At 40.3% G+C, this 14,546-nt stretch overlaps 1 protein-coding gene across 3 annotated transcripts in view; it reads right to left on the reverse strand.

The window, feature by feature from the left end:
• THUMPD3 (THUMP domain 3 tRNA guanosine methyltransferase) overlaps positions 1-14,546 on the reverse strand; it is a 24,874-nt gene that overhangs the window by 4,711 nt on the left and 5,617 nt on the right. For all 3 annotated transcript variants that reach the window (XM_017874154.1, XM_017874156.1, XM_017874155.1), the window contains 4 exons: positions 11,039-11,515; positions 7,979-8,109; positions 4,338-4,407; positions 1,226-1,341 (listed from right to left, as the gene is read on the reverse strand). In XM_017874154.1, coding sequence (XP_017729643.1) covers positions 1,226-1,341; positions 4,338-4,407; positions 7,979-8,109; positions 11,039-11,515 — 794 coding nt within the window. The remainder of the gene's footprint in view (positions 1-1,225; positions 1,342-4,337; positions 4,408-7,978; positions 8,110-11,038; positions 11,516-14,546) is intronic.

A 14,546-nucleotide genomic window follows, 5' to 3' on the forward strand; every position in this document is an offset into this window, starting at 1 on the left:
GAGACCATCCTGGCTAACATGGTGAAACCCCGTCTCTGCTAAAAATACAAAAAATTAGCCGGGCGTGGTGGCAGGCGCCTGTAGTCCCAGCTACTCGGAGGCTCAGGCAGGAGAATGGCGTGAACCCGGGAGGTGGAGCTTGCAGTGAGCAGAGATCGTGCCACTGCACTCCAGCCTGGGCTACAGAGCGAGACTCCGTCTCAAAAAAAAAAAAAAAGACTGGCCATATACTAGGCTCATAAAAAAAATAATAAACATGAAAGAACCATTCAAAATTAATTCATCACAATAAAACAAATTAGTATTTAAGAAAATGGAAACCTTCCAACTAGTCTTAATATATGTAAAAGGATTGAATGTTGATCCATAGACCAGCAGCATCAGCATTGTCCCAGAGTTTCCTGGAAAATGCAGACTCTTAGATCCCATCCCAAACTACTGAATCAAAATCTGTGTTAACAGTACTCCCAGGTGATTCACATGTACATTAATGTTTGAAAAGCACTGTCCTAAAAAATTAGATCAGAGAGACAATGAAATATATAACCAATGACTTAGTAATAAAACAGAGGAGAGGCTATATAAACTGCAGCATGGAATTTATGTCGTGACTTTAAAAGACTATGGTCCAGGTGTGATGACTCGTGTCTCTAACCCCAGCATTTTGGAAGGCTGAAGCAGGAGGATCTCTTGAGGTCAGGAGTTCTACACCAGCCTGGACAAAACAGCAAGACCCCCATCTCTATGAAGAATTTAAAAAATTAGCTGGGTATGGTGGCACATGCCTGTATTCCTAGCTACTAGGGAGGCTGAGGCTGGAGGACTATTTGAGCCCAGTAGGTTGAGGCTACAGTGAGCCATGATCATGCCACTGCACTCCAGCCTGAGTGACAAAATGAGACCCTGTCCCCAAAGCAAAAAAGAAGCCTATACGTGTTTAAAATTTTGTGAAATTAAAATGAATCTATATTCTTCCAGTATGTGGGGGAAAAGACATGAATAAGACAGAAATGAAAAAGTGCATATGGTGGGGAAATTATAGCTAAAATAATGTTTTAAAATATAATTATTTTCAATAAACTTTAAAAATGTAAATGGAGTCTCATAGTATATTCATTTTGGTTACAATGATGTCACAATGCACTGGGAGTTTTAATTCATAAAGTCAATATAAAAAATGATTCTCTAACTCTAAAAGATGCTAAGAAATCTTTTAAATGTTTACCCTTCTTTAATTTGGCTCTTGGTCAATAAAGATGCAATGTTATTTGCTGCTCTATTCACAGCCAGTGGATTATTATCACCAGCAATATGGAAACAGTCAGTCCATTCAGTAGCCCCCTAAAAGATAAGAGTATATGTTAAAACAAAAGTAGCAAACTGCAAAATGTGATTATTTAAATTGTCAACAAACAAAGAGAATCCAGTGCTTTTCTAGAGTGGCAAAACATTGCATGTTGTCAACTGTGCTATTTCCCTGGCTGAAAACGCCCTCTTATGCTTTCTCTGCTTGCTGAACCACTACCCATCTCGTAAGACCCAGCTCAAAACTCATGCCCTTTCGACATGAACCTTAACTCTCCAAGCAGTCTCATGTGCCGCTCCCAAAAGCACTTTGTATGTACGTACCTCTGCCACTGCACTTGTTCCACTGTTAATTATTTCTTCCCCTTTGCGCTTCCCAACTAACCTGGGAGCTCTCTGAGGTCAGGTCTAGTATTTTCTTCAGTTCCTTATCCAGCAGCGTCTGGCACACTAAATAAATTCTAAGTAAATGCGGTTTGAAAATATTAACCAGGCCGGGCGCGGTGGCTCAAGCCTGTAATCCCAGCACTTTGGGAGGCCGAGACGGGTGGATCACGAGGTCAGGAGATCGAGACCATCCTGGCTAACACGGTGAAACCCCGTCTCTACTAAAAAATACAAAATCTAGCCGGGCGAGGTGGCGGGCGCCTGTAGTCCCAGCTACTCGGGAGGCTGAGGCAGGAGAATGACGTAAACCTGGGAGGCGGAGCTTGCAGTGAGCTGAGATCCAGCCACTGCACTCCAGCCTGGGTGACAGAATGAGACTCTGTCTAAAAAAAAAAAAAAAAAAAAGAAAGAAAATATTAACCAAATTAAACCGATCAAACCTATACTCTTTTGTGGTTGTGGGAGTTTACATAATCTGATATATTTGAGAATTGCAAAATAAAATGCTATTTCCAGCCGGGCATGGTGGTTCACACCTGAAATCCCAGCACTTTGGGAAGCGGAGGCAGGAGGATTTCTTGAGCCCAGGAGTTTGAGACCAGCCTGGGAACATGGTGAAACCCCATCTCTACAAAAAACACAAAAATCAGCTGGGCGTGGTGGTATGCACCTGAGTCTCAGCTACTTGAGAGGCTGAGGTGGGAGGATGGCTTAAGCCAGGGACGCAGAGGTTGCAGGGAGCTGAGATCACACCACTGCACTCCAGCCTGGTTGACAGAGCAAGACCCCAGGTCAAAATATAATAATAATAAAATGCAATTTCCTTTGTATGATAGGCTTTTGAATGGTAACCACCATATCACTGGAAGGATTTTGTAATTTTAAATGAAAAACCTGTCAGCAGTACATAAATACCAAGTTGTCACATATCATTTGTGGAATGAGGTGACATGTGACCCTAGGCCTGAACAATGTTCTATGCAGATTAACAGAAGGTTTCTGACATGAAAGCTGGGAAAGGTCTGCCTCTGCTTAGGGGTGAGTAGCAAACACCTTTGTGTTCCTTTGTGAACAGTAACATACTTCTCATCCATGAGTACAGTGCTTCAGAAGTTTTTCTTTTGCCTAGACACTTGAGGATGATGAATACTCCTGTATACAATCCTACGATGACTTCAAACAAAAGGGAAGTTGAAGTATCCCAGAGGTTTGGGTGGGTGGGGATGTAGAGGGGACCTAGAGTTTGAGGAAGCCTCTCAGTGATTCTGATTCCCAAATATTCTTTTTTTTTTTCCTCCTAAACTTACTTGGATTTTCAGCATTGAAAAGAATTGGGTTTTACAGTGTAACACTTCTAAATTAAAAAAAAAAGTATTCTAGATCAAGTATTTTATATTTTGGTGAACAAATCTTTATATATACCTTGTCAATTTCTTCATAATTTTATTCATTTTGATCACATATCAGCTTAGGTTTTTCTACATTGACATCTGCATGTCTACTCTTACATGGAAACGGCTCAAACTTCATGTTTTAATTTTTTTGGCCTTTATTGTCACCCGGAGCGCTGTTGTGTATTTTTTGACATGCAGTGACCTTACCTGCTATTTCATACACATATCATGATTTCACACTAGAAAACAACACTCTGCTTTGTTCCCAGAATCCTTCTTGGTCACAAGAAGGATTGGGTTTTTACTGTGCAGTCTCTTTTAAGTCACAGTAGTTCTCTAGCTCTCACAGAACACAGTCATCATGTAGACTTCTATGATTTCACTCTTGGATTTTAACTCCCAGAACACAGATAACATTTTCTAATTACAATTTGGATTATTTCTCCCCTTGTGGGCTTGCTTTGGACTTGCTCATCTGTCCAGGTTCTATCCAATCATATAATCTGCGGTGTCTCCCTGCAGTTTATTCAAATTGGCTTTCAGTATACTATATGGAAGAACTACTATGTTTCATACAAACTTCAGTGACTTTACCGGGAGCTCCCTCTTCTAAATTGTTTAAAAACATATAGATGATACTGATTATTCAAGGGGACTCTACTGTGAAATATTCTCCATTTAGAAAATGCCTTTCCATTTCTTGCTTTGCTTTATACAGTTGTTATAACTCTTCTCAATATCACGGTAATTTTGAAAACTAGTTAAGAGCATTTGGTATTAAGCTTGTCAGACTTCCTAAAAAATCTAAGTAATGTTCATAAGTTTCCCCTTTTTACAACTATACTTATTCTCTCTAGGAACTTAAGTGGATTACAAAGAAGAAAATTGCCTTCCTCAAGTTTATGCTTATGCCTTCAATTATCTTTTCCCATTCAAGTCTACCAGTTTGTCTGTTACACAAAGAGGACTCATCAGCAGTTTGTAATTCTCAGCTTCCTCTGTAATCTAGTGAATAGATAAAATGTATCTAGTGAATAGATAACAATGTATCTAGTCCAGTGGCAAATGCCTCTTTGAAATAAGTAGTTACATTCTTTACAAAAAAGTTCCAACTTTTCTATTGTTAATTGTTTTAAAACTCTTGGGTCCACTGATCCAACCATGGAGATTTCATTATGTCTGATTTGCCCATTGAGTCTTGAATATTCTGGATGTATCACTCTTATCTAAAAGCTAAAGAAATATGATTACCTCTATTGGTATTGCCCCAGTTCCACACATCGGATCAACTATTATATCATAAGGTAGAGGATCACAGAGCCTAGAGAAAAGAAAACAGCCTATGTGAAGACTCACCCAAAAGCTGAGGCTTCTATACTGATGATTCCTGAAGCTGTAAGATTGAGGACCTATCACACTAGCCTGAAGGAACACCAATCTACACATTTTAAAAATCAACTTGTGGCTGGGCATGGTGACTCACGCCTGTAATCCCAGCACTTTGGGAGGCTGAGATAGGCGGATCACTTGAGGTCAGAAATTCAAGAGCAGCCTGGCCAACATGGCGAAACCCGTCTCCACTAAAAATACACAAAATTAGCTGGGTGTGGTGGCGGGTGCCTGTAATCCCAGCTAGTAGGGAGGCTGAGACTTGCTTGAACCCAGAAGGCAGGGATTGCAGTGAGCCAAGATCATGTAAGATCCAGCCTGGGTGACAGAGCAAGACTTCGTCTCCAAAAAAAAAAAAGATAATAAATAAATAAATAATAAATTTGTAATGATATGTTGACTGTATATTCTATTACTCGGGAAAAAAAATCATTACATATAACTAAATCCCATTTCACTCTCAGATGAAATTTGGTTTGCAGACATCTTAAAGTACACACACATACACACACACACACACACACCACACACATGCATACTTTTAGACAACGGTGTTGTTTTCAATAGAAACCTGTATTACATTAAAAAGACTCAAAAATGTCTCAAGTCAAACATGCATCAATATAAGGATACTGTCAATGAGACATTCAGTATTCCTTTCCTTTTGAATTTAAAGATAATAATCTTGATATAAAAAAATTGCTCTGTGGGACTAGGTAATAAAAAAAGGAAAAAAAATGCTTTACTTTGAACACTTAGTATTTGCTGGGCAGGGACTTAAGCTCTTTCTATGCATTACCTCACGGAATCCTCAGTAATGACCCTGTTAGATAATTATCATTATTCTCATTTTAAAGGTAAGCTGATGCAAGGAAACATGAAGTTACCTGCCTAGGGACACAAAACCAGTAGGTAACAGATTCAAGATTAGAGGCATTACTGTTAATGGCTTAAGTGTTATCCTCTTCATGAAGCATCCCACCCTGAAACAGGTCAGTAGGTTTCTTCCCTTCTCTTTTTCTAATCTTTTCATGTGCTGGTGTGGGACTTATCACATATATAATAACTGTTTATCTCCCTCATAAGACAGATTATTGGGGTTAATAGTGGGTTCTTATTGTAACACTGGTCCTGCTCTATGTCCTTGTTCCTACTCCTCAACACATGGCAACAGAATCCTTGGCAACCCTCTTGAGGGGGTAAGCACCCTGTACTCCAAGCCATTCCTGATGATCAAGGGTGAATAACTGACCAAAACAATGTCAATCAGATTCTCTCTTCCAGGAATTTGGAACAAAGAGCTAAAAGCCTAGGCAATGTGGGTTGGTCGTTTGGAATTGGAAATACATAAATTTAGATGAGAAAGCATGTAGATGAGAAGCAACAAGAGTCCACAGGCTCTAAGGGGAGATAAAAATGGCTGCCCACGTTTCTGGCGGTTTTCCAAGATGTGGTTCCTACCCTTCTTGAGAACCAACATTCAGTTTTTCTGTAGAATCCCCAAGATTTCTCTTTATCTTTCCAAAAAACCCTCCCTGGCACAATCATCACTTTTTTATCCTAAACTTATTTACTTAGGTTTTTAATATTTGCACCCAAAATAACACCCTCTGTCTATCCCTGATTTCTACCATATGCCTGGCAGCAGATAATGCATATTTGTTAAATTAATGAAGACTAGAAAATTTTCCTTTATCAAATGGGCCCAATTTTCTATTACTGTCATTGAATTAATGTTAGGAAGATAAAAGATTGGAACAAAAGGAATACAGTCAGGCGCTGCATAACAATCTTCCAATCAATGGTGGACCAAATATATGAATGCAGTAATTATAATACCATATTTTTACCCTACCCTTTGTATGTTTAGATACACACTTACCACTACATTACAACTGACTACAATATTCAGCACAATAACATGCTGTACAGGTTTGTAGCCCAGGAGCAATAGGAGATACCACATAGCCCAGGTGTGTAGTTGGCTACACCATCTATTTGTATAAGTACACTCCATGAGGTTCACACAATGATGAAACTGCACGATGACACATTTTTCAGAATGCATCCCTGTTGTTAAGTGATGCATGACTGGACTTAAAACTATCAGGACATACCAGGCACTGTATATAATAGGTATTTTGCATATGCTTCAGCATGTAATCCTCACTAATAATCCTTTAAGTCTCATATCAAATTCATTTTGCCATCTGGAAAACAGAAGCTTAGAGAAAATAAACATTTTCAAGTGGTGAAAAGCAGCACCCAATAAAAGAGAGAAGGGCAAAGGAGAAGGAAAGATAGGTCTTGCACTCTGAAAAGTGAAAAATTCTAGGATGATTCCTGGGTTGCTATGAGTATAAAGCTTAAAAATATAAGTAAAGGCTCTTTCTGTTCATTTACCCTTTACACAAATAAAATACCTGCTTTCATCTTTTCACTGCACAGAAATGAAACAGCAAAATTTGCTCTATCTCCCAACACACATATCCTTGCTAAACAGAAATGTGGTAACCGCATTCAAGAGGTAGGTAAAAACTATCACTCTCATTTTAAAATCAAGAAAACTGGGTGCAGTGGCTCACACCTGTGATCCCAGCACTTTGGGAGGCAGAGGCGGGTGGATCACCCAAAGTCAGGTATTTGAGACGAGCCTCGCCAACATGGTGAAATGTTGCCTCTATTAAAAAATACAAAAATTATCTGGGCGTGGTGGCAGGCGCCGGTAATCCCAGCTACTTGGCAGAGACAGGAGAAATACTTGAACCGGGGAGGCAGAAGTTATAGTGAGTCGAGATCTCGCCACTGCTCGCCAAAGACAGGCCGACATGCAAGAAATCGCTTTGAGGCGCACAGGGCACTTTCCTACACACAAACACACACACACACACACACACCCCCAAACGAAAGAGAGAGGGCAAGAAACTCACAGAGACTGAGTGAGACTGGGCGACAGAGTGAGACTTTGTCTCAAAAAATGAAATAGCCGGTGCGCGGTGCGCTCAAGCCTGTAATCCCAGCCACTTTGGGAGGCCGAGACGGGCGGATCACGAGGTCAGGAGATCGAGACCATCTGGCTAACACGGTGAAAACCCCGTCTCTACTAAAAATACAAAAACTTAGCCGAGGCGAGGTGATGCGGGGCCGCCTGTAGTCCCAGCTACTCGGGAGGCTGAGGGACAGAGAATGGGTAAACCCGGGAGGCGGAGCTTGCAGTGAGCTGAGATCTGGCCACTCCATCCAGTCCGGGCGACAGAGGCAGGACTCCGGCCCTCTCAAAAAAAAAAATTAAAATAAAAATTAAACGGAGCCAACCTATTAATCACAAGGAGTCAATATTGGATAGAAGGGAAAGAAATAGATCATTAGCTTTCCTTTCTATTCTTTATCCACTACATTCCAAAACAGTACCTCAAACACACATACACACAAATCAGTATTTTGGAAGGGAACATTCAAACCAAGGTGCCACTTTAAGCTGGACGGAAAACTCATTTTCTTACCTGAGCATCCCATAGGCAAGAGTTGATCTAAGAGTTGTAGGTCCAAAATGTGTTATATTTCTTCGGTGGAGACTCTCTTCAGTCAATGCAATGCCCACAATGACTTCGTTATCATGGATGTTCAAAAGAACCTATAGTAAAGTGGAACAAGACAAAATAGTTTTAGGATTGTTCAAACTGCACTTTGTAGTAAGACTTTTCTGACCTGGGCCGGTCCCCTACTCCTGGGAGGTCACCATATTGATGCCAAACTTAGTGCGAACACCTGATCAGCATAGCACACCACAGCCCAGAACTGTCTAAAATTTTAAGACATTTAAAAAATATGTATTAAAAAATCTCTAAGCCTTCAAAATATGTTTGTGTTATAAAAATTGGGGTGAAATCTGGTTGTAGCCAATAAATATAGTGAATTAAAAGAATAGATGCTAAAATGAACGACAAAAGTATATACTATATGACTTCATTTATATGAAGTACAAAAATTGGCAAAACTAATTTTTGGTGATAGCAGATTAGTGATTGCCTTGACTGGGAAAGGGCAAGGGGAGCCCCTGAGGTACTGGAAATACTTTGTATCTTTATCTGGATGCTAGTTACACATCGTGTATATAAGTAAAAACTTACTGAAGTGTACACTTAAGATTTGTGTACTTAATGCAAAGTATATCTCAACAAAAAAGTTTTAAAAATTGGTAAAGTCTCAAATAAAAAGTCTTATTACACTGAGTGCGGTGGTACATGCCCGTAGTTCCAGCTACTCGGGAGGCTGAGGTGGGAGGATAGCTTGAGCCTGGGAGGTCAAGGCTTCAGTGAGCCATGATTGCACCATTGTACTCCAGTCTGGGTGATACAGCGAAACCCTGTCTCAAAAGTGAACTAAACTAAACTGTTACCCAATCTTTCACCGAAAGATTTCCTGAGCTTAACCACAGCAGAAGCACAGCTGACACTCATAGCACTTCCTAATGCAAAGCACTATTCTACACATTTACATACAAGGCCTCATCTCATATTCACATCCCTTAATCTAGGTATTATTCCCCTTATAAAAGAGGATATTGAGGCACAAAGACAGCTCCTCTGGAATTCCCTTTTTTTTTGAGACAAGGTCTGTCTCTGTTGCCCAGGATGGAGTGCAGTGGCACAATCACAGATCACTGTGGCCTGGACTTCCTAGGCTCAGGCAATCCTCTCACTTCAGCCTCCCAAGTACCTGGGACTACATGTGTCATCATACTCAGCTATTTTTTTTTTTTTTTTGTAGAGACAAGGTCTCCCTATGTCGCCTAGGCTGGTCTTGAACTACTGGCCTCAAGCAATCCTCCAATCTCGACCTCCCAAAGTGCTGGGATTACAGGTATGTGTCACCACACCCAGCCTCCTCTGGGATTTAACCCAATGCGGCACGGCTCCAGAAACTGTCCTCTGAATCACCTTGCTAACTTTTAGACATCACTGTTCTAGTTAACCTATTCATTTTCTTTTTTTAAAAATTTATTTTATTTTTAGTAGAGACAGGGTCTCCCTGTTTTGCCCAGGCTGGTCTCGAATTCTTGGGCTCAAGCGATCCGCCTGCCGTGGCCTCCCAAAGTACTGGAATTATAGATGTGAGCCACCTATTCATTTTCATGCAGTATATGAGGAAAAAAAGGAATGGGGAATTAGACTACTGATTTGACATGCACAAAAAAGTTAGAATCAGTGACTTGCCCCAGATTCAAGTGTCCCAAAAGCAACAGAAATTGGCTCTTTGGTAAATACATCAGCTGCTATAGACGTTTTAAGCTGTCAGAGTCTTAATGACTCTAGTTCCTATGGCTCACATGTCAATCACCTAGGTAAAAGAGGATTAAGACCAAGGAAAGTAAACATACTAAAATGAGGTACCTGGCTTTGGAAATCTGGCAGAATTTAAGAAAGAGGAGAGCTGACTCTAGGATGAGTATTAGCAAAGATGTCCTGATTTGAGAAGGTCAGGGTTTGTTTAAAAAACGCACTTTTCTTTTTTTTGGAGATGGAGTCTTGCTTTGTCACCCAGGCTGGAGTGCAGTGTCATGATCTCGGCTCACTGCAACCTCCACCTCCCTGGTTCAAGTGATTCTCCTGCCTCAGCCTCCCCAGTAGCTGGGATTACAGGAGCGTGCCACCACACTGGGTCAATTTTTGTATTTTTAGTAGAGACCGGGTTTCACCATGTTGGCCATGCTGGTCTCGAATTCCTGACCTCAAGTGATCCACCTGCCTCAGTCTCCCAAAGTGCTGGGATTACAGGCATGAACCACTGCGCCCAGTCTTATTTTATTTTTTCAGTAGCAAAGCTCTGCAACCAAGACACACAAAAACAAAATAACTATTTTAATTCTGGTTGAATTTTATAATATGAAAGTCCACATAATACAGTAAAACAGTACTCTATTAGAAATCAGGCCAGGTGTGGTGGCTCATGCCTGTAATCCCAGCACTTTGGGAGACCAAGACAGGCAGATCACTACAGGAGTTCGAGACCAGCCTAGCCAACATGGTGAAACCCCATGTCTACTAAAAAATACAGAAATTAACCAGGTGTGGTGGCATGTGCCTGTAGCCCCAGTTACTTGGGAGGCTGGGCACAAGAATCACTTGAACCAGGAAGGTAGAGGCTGCAGTAGGCTGAGATCGTACCACTGCACTCCAGCCTGGGTGACAGAGCAAGACTCTGTCTCAAAAAAGAAAAAGAAAACAGAAAACTCAACCTTGATAGCTTCCATCTACAGAGCACTTAGTGTATGCAAGGTATTGCACTAAATATTTCAAACGTACCTTATTTAACCTTCAGGATAACTTTAAAGGTACATACTATTATTGGCTCCATTTGAAACAGAGGCTCAGAGACTATCTAGTCCAAAGTTATACAGTTGTGGAGTCAAAATTTGGATCTAAATCTGTCTCCAAAGACTATGCTCTTCTTAACCACACCCTACTATTTCAATTTAATTGTGCATAACACTGGGTTAGTCTGAAAATTCTACAAATCTGTGACAGCACTCTTCAATCACCACAGTCAGAGCCTATACCTACCTCCACATCAAAGTTGGTCATATCAGCCTTCCACTTAAAATAATCTTGAACAGCACCCCCAAAATCTCTTGCAGCCTCATTTGAGGTAAAGCAATGTTTCTCTCCTGCTCTGTTGCATGTGACTCTAAACTTTAGCACTTGAGGCTCAGTTTCTTCTTTTGAGCTTTCATCAGTCTCATCTTTGGAAGATGCCAAATCATCACCTACTAATGTTGACACCTCCTCTTTGATGGCTGGATTTTCATAATAATCTAAGATATGAGAATCTAAAGCATGGCTAGTAAACTCTTTTTTAACATTTCTCTGATTGATTTTGACTTCTTGTCCATTATTAATCTTCTCTTTACTTAAATTCTGATTTATCTTTTTGCGCTTTGCTTTTTTCTTTTTAAAACTGGCATTAATTTTCCACACTTTTAAGGGGTTTGACCATGGGAGTTTTCCAGCCAAGTCTTCAAAATCCTTTAGAACTTCTTCCTGTAAAGGACAGAGAAAGAAATTCGTTCATTTTCCACCACTATAATCAAACAAATAAATCTCTACTTTGCTTACAGACAGTTGGTATCCATGGGGAACACCGGTTCTAGGACCCCCAAAGACACCAAAACCCAAAGATGCTTAAAAGTCCCTCATACAAAATGGTATAGTGTCTGCATATGACCTACACACATCCTCTCAAGAGTACCTTAAATCATCTCTATATTACCTATGATACCTGATACAATGTAAATGCTATAGAAATAGTTGTTATACTGTATTGTTTGGGAAATAATGATAAGAAGAAAAGTGTGGGCTGCATATGGTAGCTCACGCCTGTAATCCCAGCACTTTAGAGGCTGAAGCAGGTGCATCACTTGAACTCAGGAGTTTGAGACCAGACTGGGCAACATGGCAAAACTCTGTCTCTACAAAAAAATACAAAAATTAGCTGGGCATGGTGGCACGTGCCTGTAGTCCCAGCTACTCAGGAAGCTGAGATGGGAGGCCTGCTTGAGCCTGGGAGGTGAAGACTCCAATGAGCTATGATCACGCCACTGCACTCCAGCTTAGACAATAGAGCAAGATCCTGTCTCAAAAAATAAACCTTTTACAAAAAAGAATGAACACTGACTACAATACTCTTAAGGAAAGAAAGCTTAACTCCAAAATTTATGCCCCAACTATCAGCCAAATATAAAGGTGAAAGACAAACATTTCTGAACTCATGCCATTCAACAGATACAAATTATAACAAAAGGACAAATAATGTGCTATAATCTATTTAATTATATCACTAAAATGAAAAAATGTAGGGATTGTGACTATAAAGCAGAAGGTAAATGTTACAAACTGGCATGTAAATGGGCATACTGATACCCTCATCTCTTATACCCAGAGGTCAAAGGATAGAAGTTAAAGCAGATAAATAAAATGTAAGTATATTTAAAGGTTTAAGGGTGAACACTAAGAAAAATAACTGAAAAATAAAGGAAAAAAGTATAAATATGCCAATTTCATCATTGCTCTTAACAGGGATTCAAAAAATACTGTGTATATATGGTAGATAAGGTAGATAATATAAAATTGTAGTTATAAAGGTTAACAGCTAGAACACACACACACTAACCTTCCAAAGTATTAGAAAACACAGGCACATGAAAAAAGTAAACAAGACATAATGTAGAGATTTTTCAAATTAAGAAAAAGCAAAAAGTATATATGCATGACAAAACTAAGACTACACAGTTGTCATTATCAATAAATATCAGTGGGATAAACACAAAGATGACACTCAGTTTGAGTATGTACAAGAATTTACATAGTGTATTTGTTGCACCACTATAACAGCAAAAGAATGTGAAAAAACCTCATGCCCTAAAATGGGACTGGTTAAATTATGATACAGCCAAACAACGGAGTATACGCAGCCAACTCCAGCAATGATACTGCCAGGATCTCCAACATATAGGTTGAGCATTCCTAATCTCAAAGTCCAAAATCCAAAACCTAAAACTTTTTTGAAGTGCCAACATGATGCTACACAGGTAGCGGAGATAATGACACCTTTGCTTTCTGATGGTTCAGTGTACACAAACTTTGTTTCATGTATAAATTATTATAAAAATCATATAAAATTACCCTCAAGCTATATGTATAACATATACATGAAACAAATGAAACTTGTGTTTATAAATAGGTTCCATCCTCAGAGTATTTCTTTTTTTTTTTTTTTGAGACGGAGTCTTGCTCTGTCACTCAGGCTAGGGTGCAGTGATGTGATCTCAGCTCACTGCAACCTCTGCCTCCCAGGTTCAAGCGATTCTCCTACCTCGGCCTCCTGAGTACTGGAATTACAGGAGCCTGCCACTGCGCCCGGCTAATTTTTTGTATTTTTAGTAGAGACGGTGTTTCACCAACTTGGCCAGGCTGGTCTCAAACTCCTGACCTCATGATCCACCTGCCTTGGCTTCCCAAAGTGCTGGGATTACAGGCGTGAGCCACCACACCCAGCCCAGAGTATTTCAAAAAACAAACAAAAATCCAAAACATTTCTGGTCCCAAGTATTTCAGATAAGAGATACTCAACTCGTATATGAAAAAAAAAAAGCATAGCACAGAAAAGTATGTATGCTATGCTTTCATTTGTGTAAATAAAATACATTTATTTGTAAAATATCTCCAGAAGAATACCCAACAAATTGGTAATAGTTGTTGCCTCCAGGGAGGGAGCTGCACAGCACAGGGATACAGGAACAAGGACTTACTTTTCACTCTATATCTTTTCAGTCTTTACAAGTTTGCTCCAAATACATGTATTAACTAGTTTTTAAAAACCTATATAAATCAGATTTGTTCACACTTTTAAAAAGGCAGAAGGAGGCCGGGCGCAGTGGCTCACGCCTGTAATCCTAGCACTTTGAGAGGCCAAGATGGGTGGATCACGAGGTCAGGAATTCAAGACCAGCCTGGCCAAGATGCTGAAACCCCATCTCTACTAAAAAAAACCAAAAAATTAGCCGGGTGTGGTGGCGGGTGCTCGTAGTCCCAGCTACTTGGGAGGCTGAGGCAGGAGAATGGCGTGAATCCAGGAGGTGGAGGTTGCAGTGAGCCGAGATCGCACCACTGCACTCCAGCCTGGACGACAGAGCGAGACCCCGTCTCAAAAAAAAAAAATTAGCGGGGCGTGGCGGCATACACCTGTAGTCCCAGATACTTGGGAGGCTGAGGCAGGAGAATTGCTTTAACCTGGGTGGCAGAGGTTGCAGTGAGCCGAGATCATGCCACTGCACTCCAGCCTAGGCAACAGAGCAAGATTCCATCTCAAAAAAAAAAAAAAAAAAAAAAAAAAAAAAAAAAAGCGGGGATGGAGGTAGGGAATGGGGGTCAGGTGCTGCAATGGCTCACACCTGTAATCCCAGCACTTTGGGAGGCTTAAGTGGAAGGATTACTTGAGCCCAGAAGTTTGAGACCAGCCTGGGCAACACAATGAGACACCATTTCAATATTTTTTTTTTTTTTTTTTTTTTTT

Source organism: Rhinopithecus bieti, unplaced genomic scaffold (genome assembly GCF_001698545.2).
Source record: "Rhinopithecus bieti isolate Rb0 unplaced genomic scaffold, ASM169854v2 scaffold_7049, whole genome shotgun sequence".
Lineage (NCBI taxonomy): Eukaryota > Metazoa > Chordata > Mammalia > Primates > Cercopithecidae > Rhinopithecus > Rhinopithecus bieti.